At 39.7% G+C, this 9,213-nt stretch overlaps 2 protein-coding genes across 2 annotated transcripts; one reads left to right on the forward strand and one right to left on the reverse strand.

Moving 5' to 3' along the window:
- Positions 1 to 920: 920 nt before the first annotated feature.
- On the reverse strand, positions 921 to 1,478 carry LOC105272663 (uncharacterized). Its single transcript, XM_011314867.1, has one exon. The coding sequence runs from the start codon at positions 1,476 to 1,478 to the stop codon at positions 921 to 923; it is 558 nt and encodes a 185-aa protein (XP_011313169.1).
- A 4,108-nt stretch (positions 1,479 to 5,586) lies between these two features.
- On the forward strand, positions 5,587 to 7,799 carry LOC105272664 (uncharacterized protein K02A2.6-like). Its single transcript, XM_011314868.1, has 2 exons — positions 5,587 to 5,734; positions 5,950 to 7,799. The coding sequence occupies exons 1-2, from the start codon at positions 5,587 to 5,589 to the stop codon at positions 7,797 to 7,799; spliced, it is 1,998 nt and encodes a 665-aa protein (XP_011313170.1).
- Positions 7,800 to 9,213: the final 1,414 nt, after the last annotated feature.

Here is a 9,213-nt window from a genome sequence, read left to right on the forward strand (position 1 = left end):
AATAGTACAGCTGAGGAAGAAACCTACTCGGAGAAACTGGCCTGGAATGACAATAAACTGGAGGAATACCAGAAGAAAGTCACGGAGAGGCTCCTTGAAGAGAACCCCTCAGAGGACCCAAAGGAGACTTGGAAGCTCCTGAAAAACTGCATTTGGGAGGCGGCAAGGGACTGTGCCATGGTGAAGAAGGTTAAGGCAATTACACCAATAGAGGAATCCTGGATAGACGCTGAGTACAAGAAACAGCGGAGTAGGACTTTCGAAGCTCTAAAAACCTACCACAAGGACAAGATAGACCCTCAGCACAGACAAAACTGGCTGCTCCAGAGAAACCTCTTGAAATCTTTGAAGAAAGAAAAAGTCACGGCCCTGCAAACCAGCAAATGAGAGAGAGTGGAAACGAGTAGGAACATGCAGGAACTATGGGCAGGCCTCAACCTCTTCCGAGCGAGGAAATGGTCCCCGAAAGGGAATATAAGTGATGGTGAGTGGATTGGTCACTTCGAACGCCTGTTGAATCCACCTGGGCAATTCGCAGCAAGCCACCAGACGTCAGGGGATGAGGAACGAACCCAAGGAAATGGTTTTTCAGGCAGGGTGGATGAAGGTGGGCCCCTGAACAAGAACTCCAAGGATCCCACTGGGGATCACCCACTAGAACAACCCGAAGCTGTGGAGTGGTGGAACGAGCCGATCACTGACCTGGAAGTAGACAAAGCTCTACAGGGGATGAAAAACCATAAGGCCCCAGGAGAGGACGGCGTCTCTGCCAAATTCTTAAAAGCTCTCCCAGACGTAGGCAAAGCTGCGTTCCGTCGGACGATACAAACCTGTTGGACGGAAGAAAGGCTAGCCCAGGGTTGGAAAACGGCCTACATTTGTCCCATCTTCAAAAGTGGAGAAGTCGATGAGGCAAGCAACTACAGAGGAATTTCCTTACTAGATCTAGGATATAAAGTCCTCACGAAGATCATCTTCCTGGGCTCCCCCGTAAGAAAAGTGAGAAGATAATGTAACTTCTCGACGGCTGAGAGGTTATTGTTGTCGACTACCATGGAGATGAAAAGGTCTTTGAATGGAGTCCACTCCGGGAAATCTCCTGAGAACGACGGCAAAGATATTTTTGGCAACGGGCGCTGCGAGATTTGTCCAGTCGAAGCTGATTGAGCAGGTCTCCGGTAGAACGACTCCGACATGTCCACGGATTCATCCAAAGCCTTGATGATGCCAATAAAAACAGTTCTAGCTGAGGAGTACGAGAGAAGACAGTGATCGTACACCTGCTTCTTAATGTAATCATGTTCGAGAACTTCAGAACAGTCCTTGCCGGAAAGAAGTTTGAGGTGCTGCTCCTCAAATTGACCCCAGTAAAGCTCGAGCATGTCCAGCTTCGACTGTAGCTCCGACACAGAGAGATGCTTTACTACATCTGTCGCCGATTCCACCTTGAGGGACTCTATAAATTTTGCGTATGACATGCTTAAGCGAGAGAGGCACAACAGGCGAGAAAAAACAAAAAAAATCGAAAATGCGAGAAAAAAAGCAAAGCAAATAGCGTGCAATAAGCGAGGCAGTAAAAGCACTCAAAACAGATCGCAAAAAATGTTTGCGCACACACTAAAAAAAAAAGCTCAAAAAAATAAATTAAGCCGCACTCTAAAAACTCTAAAAAATTCTAAAAATACAGCGCTAGCACGGAAGCAGCAGGTATCAGGAAAGCCGAGAGAAAAAAAAACGCATGAAAAATGGAGAATAATAATTAATTCGACTTCCCTGAGAGAAGTTCCACAGCTGCAACCCTGTTGCCGACAATATGGCGTGTGCAACCGAATGGGCGTCTCTTGAAGGCGGCACAGTAGGAGGAGCTTAGTGAGCGGAGCGTCTGGGCGGAGCGCTGGACTTAGCGGGAAACTCGGCTTCGTGGTCTTCTGTCTCTCTCTCACTCACTCGCACTCCACTACCCGGCAAAACTCAACAAAGTTATGATAAAATTAATGTCACTAGTTCGATAACACGCTGGAAGGACCAATGTTTCGGCGAGAATGTTCTTAATTACGCCGTAAAATTCCGGGATGGAGGAGGAAAAAACGAGTGGTACACAAAATAATTTTGACACGAGATGCGCTACGTTTTGTCACTGATAAATGTTGTATTTAAACGTCAAGTTGATAACTATCACAGAAAATATTCACAACCAATTTACCGCGATCAAACACTGGTATGATTAGATACGGTGGAGAAATAATTATATTAGAGACGTGCACGATGATTAGAGATGAAAAATAGAGAGAATTTCCGAGAACACCACGTCTAACTACGAGAACCACGAGAGATGAGACGGAAGAGCAGTATGTAATTAGCCGCAAATTATCAATAATTACAAAAACGAACTCTTACAATCGATTGTAAATCGTTCGCAGGTGATTGTAAAAAAGGTCATAATGTTTAAGAGTAGATAGTTTTTTTATAAAAAATAAAAAACTTATGACCCATGTAGTTAGCCGCATTTTTTTTCTAATCACTCTTAAATGATTTTTTTTATTGTAATCGTTTGCAATTCGTTTGTAAATACTATATTCATTTGAATCGACGTTTAAGAGTCATTAGTCTGGAAATTATCAGCAATAAACGTGATTGCAAAATTGCGTGGAGGGGATAAGACTTTGCAAGTATGACGGCGCATGCGCAACTATTGAGAGGATTTTTCTGTTATACGCTCAAAAATAGATTAATGTCTTTCTCACTTTAATTTTGGAAGATTTCACTACGACTGTCTTTTAATTGAACATTGAGTGACACATCGAAACCATTGTACTTTTTGTAAGTACATTAATAATTATAATAACTTGTTCACTAATGGGTGATATTTGGAGAACAATTATCGTTCGAGTAATCCCTGGTTATTCCCACCCAAGCAGAATATGGGCTGACAGAACCCCATAATATTTGTCATGAGACATTGGTTTAACACTTCTGTTTAACAAAAAAACGTAAGGATTGAATTCAAGGTTTTTGCCCAACCCTAACTGGGTTTATGAAATTCACAGCATAAGCTGTAAGCTTGGGTGGGAATAACCAGGGATTACTCAAACGATAATTGCTCTCCAAATGTCACCCATTAGTGAACAAGTTATAATAATTGTTAATGTACTTACAAAAAGTACAATGGTTTGGATGTGTCACTCAATGTTCAATTAAAAGACAGCCGTAGTGAAATCTTTCAAAATTAAAGTGAGAAAGCCATTAATCTATTTTTGAACGTATAACAGAAAAATCCTCTGAATAGTTGCGCATGCGCCGTCATACTTGCAAAATCTTATCCCCTCCACGCAATTTTGCAATCACGTTTATTGCTGATAATTTCCAGACTAATGACTCTTGAACGTCGATTCAAATGAATATAGTATTTACAAACGAATTGCAAACAATTACAATAAAAAAAATCATTTAAGAGTGATTAGAAAAAAAAATGCGGCTAACTACATGGGTCATAAGTTTTTTATTTTTTATAAAAAAACTATCCACTCTTAAACATTATGACCTTTTTTACAATCACCTGCGAACGATTTACAATCGATTGTATGAGTTCGTTTTTGTAATTGTTGATAATTTGCGGCTAATTACATACTGCTTCAGACCTTTACCTCTCCACCGGCCCGCCGGTGTTCCCCAAAACACCCCCATTCCCCCTCATTCCCCCTTACGATTCGCAGGTTGCTGGAGGTGCAACGGTGACCACCGTGTCAGGGTTTGCCCTGCACCCGGTCGCCGTTGCTACTTCTGCGGCAGATGGGGAGAGAATGTGCTCTCCTGCCCAGAGTGTCGCAACCTCCCCTGAACCCCCGATACGACTTCCCCCCCCCCCCCATTTGTTTTTTCTTTCTTTTCTTTTTCCTTTTTTTTCTTTCCCTCTTTCGGTTAAAATCATTTTTTTTGTAGTTATTACCGATTTCCCTAGGCCGACATCGCCATTAACGGCAACTATTCTTTTCTTTATTATTTTTTTTTCTGATATCATTATTATTATTTTGTTTTATTATAATCATTATTGTACTGGTGGGGATATGAAGGGAACTCACAGGGTACATAATAAAATAGTTTTGCACACTTCTACTTATCTGAGTCAGCTTCTTTCTGCAGCTCCTTCCACCTGGACCGACGGAAATCATCACAAAATATAATTAAAGGTTTGCTGATCGACTCACGCAGGGTTGTTTAAACCCTACGTGGTGTCTACCCCCGGGACTGTTGTGACGAGGTACCCATAATTGTTCTGCCCTCCCCCTAAAAGCCCCCTAAATTAATTGTAATAACAATCTTAATTGTAAGGCTAATCTTAAATTATAATAATAATCTAATTATAAGAATAATAATCTGAATTATCGGACGCCACCGTTGGATGCCCATCCCCGCGATACTCCTCCCCCCCCCCCTTTTTCTTCTTCCCCATACCTCGCCGCCTCACTGCGATGACATCAACGCAGCAATCGTCACCCGCCTGCAGTGTCCAGGAGCCCCCGAAACTCACCCCAGGAATACCCGGAAGTCGCCGTGACGGATTCTCGATAGCCCCCTGTAGTCGAGTGAGTACCTTTTGTGTTTCCTCCCCTCCCCCAGTATTTTCCCTTTTTATTATTACGATTTTTCCCCCCAACGGTGAGCCTCCCGCATAATCAATTTGGTAGAGTTAATTGTATTAGTATTTTAGGTTATTTGCCCCCCCTCTTGCCCCCCTAGCTTCTTCCCTTTATTTGCATTAGAGTCTTCCCTTTTATGCGTGTACAAAAACGACTTAGCCTTACCCTCACCCCCTGCCCTTACGTAAAAAAGGCTTAACATTACCTTGTTGTAAATATTTTATACTAAACTTCAAATACGTTAAAATATAGAGTAATTATTTGGAAAATTCGATAGCCCCTTTTAATTAAATAATTTCCCCTCCCCTTTTTCAGGTTTTCATATAATTAATTCTAGTACATGAACAAGGTAATTATTCCCCGGATCACAGTACTTAAAGATAACGCCACTCCAATTTTTTGTAATCCAAGGTCATTACCTTATGCATTGATGAGTAAAGTTGAGACTGAAATTGATAGGTTATTGAAAGAAAAGGTTATTGAGCCTGTGAAAAGTAGTGAATGGGCAACCCCAATTGTGCCGGTAATTAAAACTAATGGTTCAATCAGAATTTGTGGTGATTATAAAATTACAGTTAATAGATTTTTTAAAATTGATAAGCAGCCGATATGAAGAATTCAGGATCTCTTAGTAAAATTGAATCAGGGAAAAGTTTTTAGCAAAATCGATCTTTCTCATGCATATTTACAAGTTGAATTAGATGATAAATTTAAACTTTTGTCAACAATCTCGACCCATAAAGGGTTGTTTGTGTATAATCGTTGTTGCTTTGGAATTGCGTCAAATCCTAGCCTTTTTCAAAGGTTGATGGAATCAGTTTTAGTCGGGATCCCTGGAGTCGTTGTATTTTTTGACGATATTGTCATAGCGGGGTCTAGTAAGCAAGAACATGATGAGAGATTAATTGAAACGTTGAATCGTTTAAAAAATAGTGGTCTAACTGCTAAGATGAACAAATGTCAATTTTTTAAGAAGGAGATTGAATTCTTGGGTTTTACAATTAGTGAAAATGGTATCGGAGTAATTAAAGAAAAAGTTGAACCTATTGCTAAAGTTCCACCACCAAAGAACATTAAGGAATTGAGATCGTTTCTTGGTATGACTAATTATTATTCTAAATTTATTCAAAATTATGCTGATGTTGTAGCTCCAATGTTCTCACTTTTAGGAAGGATGTTAAATGATGTGCAATTAAAAAGAAATTAATTTCGGGGCATGTGAGAGTTCATTATGATCCTAATTTGCCTGTGAAAGTGACTTGTGATGCTTCTCCAATTGGAGTTGAAGCTGTAATATCGCGTATTTTTCCAGATAATGTTGTCAAACCAATTGCTTTTAATTCTCGTGCCCTAACCAAAGCTGAACGTAATTACTCGCAGCTTGACAGAGAGGCATTGGGTATTGTTTTTGCTGTTAAGACGTTCCACCAGTATTTGTATGGCAGGAAATTTCTTTTGGAAACGGATCACAAGCCGTTACAGTTTATCTTTAACCCCAAGAAAGGTTTGCCTGTTTTTGCTGCGAGTTGGGTGCAGAGGTGGGCAGTATTTTTGTCTGGATATCATTACGATCTTGTACATATTAAGGGAACTAGTAATGTAATCGCTGATTATTTATCACGGGCGCCTAAATTAAGTGAAGAGGAAATGGAGAAAAACGAATTTACTTATTTAGATTATGTAGAATCTGAGATCCATACTATTGACAGTGAACTGATTCGTGAAGAAACAAAAAAAGATATGATTTTATCTCAAGTTTTAGAATACGTTATGAATGGGTGGCCGGATAAAGTTGATGCTAAAATTGACAGTTTTAAAAACAGATATCGTGAGTTGGCGGTGGAGCGTGAATGTCTGATGTGGGGATATCGTGTGGTTATTCCTAGTTCACTTCGGGAAATGTTGCTGAGAGAGCTTCATTCGAGCCATATGGGTATTGTGCGGATGAAGGCCGTTGCACGTTCTTATATCTGGTGGCCTGGTATTGATGGTGACATCGAAAACACAACACAACGGTGTATTTTATGCTTGGAGAACTCAGATAATCCACCAAGAGCTAAGTTACAAAATTGGAAATGGCCTGAAGGCCCTAATCAACGTCTTCATATAGATTTTCTGGGCCCGATTGATGGGAGAATGTATATGGTTATAATTGATGCTTTCTCTAAGTGGCTAGAGGTAAAAGAAATGAAGGACATTACGTCGAGGACAACAATTGTGGCCCTCAAGGAGTATTTCCGTTCATGGGGCTATCCAGAGATTATTGTGAGTGATAATGGTCCCAGCTTGGGCTCGGAGGAATTTGAGAAATTCATGGATGACAGGAGAATTCTTCACATCAAAACAGCACCGTATCACCCAGCCTCAAACGGAGCAGCTGAAAACGCTGTGAAGACTTTTAAAAACAAATTTAAGTTGTTGCTCAAAGAAGGTTTGAGTCGTGAAGAAGCTCTGGATAGATTTCTTTTGAGTTATAGATCTACGCCACATTGTACGACTGGATGTTCACCTGCAGAATTACAATGCGGAAGACCGATGAGAACATCAATTGACTTGGTTAGACCCAATCTTCGTGGTCATGTATTGAAGCAACAGCTAAGTCAACAGATACATGCCTCGGGGAATCGAAAATGTCTTTTCAGCTATGGAGACATAGTGATGGCAAAAGACGTTATGAGAAACAAATGGATTCAAGCGAAGGTGATGAATCAATTGTCTCCAGTAACTTACGTTGTGAAAACAATTGATGATCGTCTATGGAAACGTCATATAGATCAGCTTAAATCCTCCTTGTTAACTGAAAAACCGGCATTGGTAGCTGAAGTCAACCCTGGTTTTTTGGACAGTTTTGTAAACGAAGCTAATTCAGAGGATCAGCCGAGGAGTTTTGGAATTCCTGAGAAGTCTCCAGAGTTCAATGAACCACAGGTTTCCGAGAACAAATCAAGGGACATCTCTGATAGAGAAGCGACTGTGGCAGCCGACGAGTCTCCAGACAGCCCACTGAAATCATCTGAGCTAGTATCACCCGTTTCAGATAGGCTCACTCCACGACCGGCTAACTCACGTCTGACAAACCAACGTTTTTCGGCCACTCCACCAGTAGTTGAGTTGAGACGTTCTTCACGTATTGGGAAACCAGTTGAACGACTGAACTTGTAAAAGCTTTATATTTTTATATTTATGAGTATGGATGTGTGAGTTTGTTCGCGAACTTTTAATATGCATTTTTCATTTTGGACAATTTTTTGTAAATTATTTCCGGAGGAGTGTAATATTTGAAATATGAGATCCTAAACTGACGAGACATCTTAGGTCGATTATAAGAACTGATAATATCATTATTATTGTTATTACGTAATATTCTCCTTCTACCTTGTAATGGCGTACTATCAAGACTGACTTAAATATATATTAAAGTTATCGCCCTATATCCAGTGCATCTCAATTAATTATAAACCTTCCTAGTATTGGACTATTAAGAGACTTTACAAAGCTGGTGAACGATCCATGGATGATAATTTAAATCGTTAACCTGATAAATTGGGGAATTCGAAGTGATATTTCAATGAACTTACCACCACTTTCAGTGATGGTAAAGTCAAAGATTTCTGCAGTTTAACGTTTTCCATGAATCGATTGGCACCTTTCATCATAGAATCCATTCATCACTGTTCCCACAGCAATAATAATCCGTAACGTTTATACGGCATTTCATTTCATGACAAAGAGCTGAAACATCAGTCACCTCCATGCTGTTAGAATACATTATTATTAGGTGCAGACGTCCATTTTGGAGCGACATGGGTCCTCTGTGTTATGAATGTTCTACAATTACTTAAAGAAGATAGTTAAATCCAATGCCACTAATTTTAACATTTAGTGTCACTATTTAATTAAAATATTTTCATCTAGGAATCATGACTGCGCCGAAATATAGAAGGAATATTATTCTACTCACATGTTTTAGCCCTGGAACATCACTTTCACGGAAACATTTGCATTCAGTTCAACTTCGTGTGCCACGTCACTTTTGGCATTGTTCCGATTCAAAACTTGAAGAATACGTATTATACCACAAATTGCAAAAAAAATTACATAATATCAGAAGCCGCAGTAGCTGCTTGCGCCATGTGTATGCGCAAAAACGTCAGTGCACAGCTGCGGGTTTATATACATTTAGTTTTCGATGATTTCGCGCATTTTTTTTTATTTCTCTTATTTTTCCGGAACAAAAATCATGGAGTATAGATTTTTGGATTCTTTTCCCATTTTTAATGTAAAAATGCCCAAACCTTCATTTTTATTTGCAAAAAAAAAGATATTATGCAAGACCACGCCCCTTTTCCTCAATTGTTCTAAAAAAAATCAACCCGGACATTTCGTTATTATGTTGCCCCACCTTACATTCAGAGCAGTATGTAATTAGCCGCAAATTATCAATAATTACAAAAACGAACTCTTACAATCGATTGTAAATCGTTCGCAGGTGATTGTAAAAAAGGTCATAATGTTTAAGAGTAGATAGTTTTTTTATAAAAAATAAAAAACTTATGACCCATGTAGTTAGCCGCAT

This window comes from Fopius arisanus, unplaced genomic scaffold (genome assembly GCF_000806365.1).
Source record: "Fopius arisanus strain USDA-PBARC FA_bdor unplaced genomic scaffold, ASM80636v1 scaffold00230, whole genome shotgun sequence".
Taxonomy (NCBI): Eukaryota; Metazoa; Arthropoda; class Insecta; order Hymenoptera; family Braconidae; genus Fopius; species Fopius arisanus.

Bases quoted from the DNA above. Each gene is read 5' to 3' on its own strand.
- LOC105272663 (XM_011314867.1), bottom strand. From the start codon at position 1,478: ATGTCATACGCAAAATTTATAGAGTCCCTCAAGGTGGAATCGGCGACA.
- LOC105272664 (XM_011314868.1), top strand. From the start codon at position 5,587: ATGAACAAATGTCAATTTTTTAAGAAGGAGATTGAATTCTTGGGTTTT. The intron at 5,735-5,949 runs GTATGACTAATT...GTATTTTTCCAG, and splicing joins GGAATTGAGATCGTTTCTTG to ATAATGTTGTCAAACCAATT.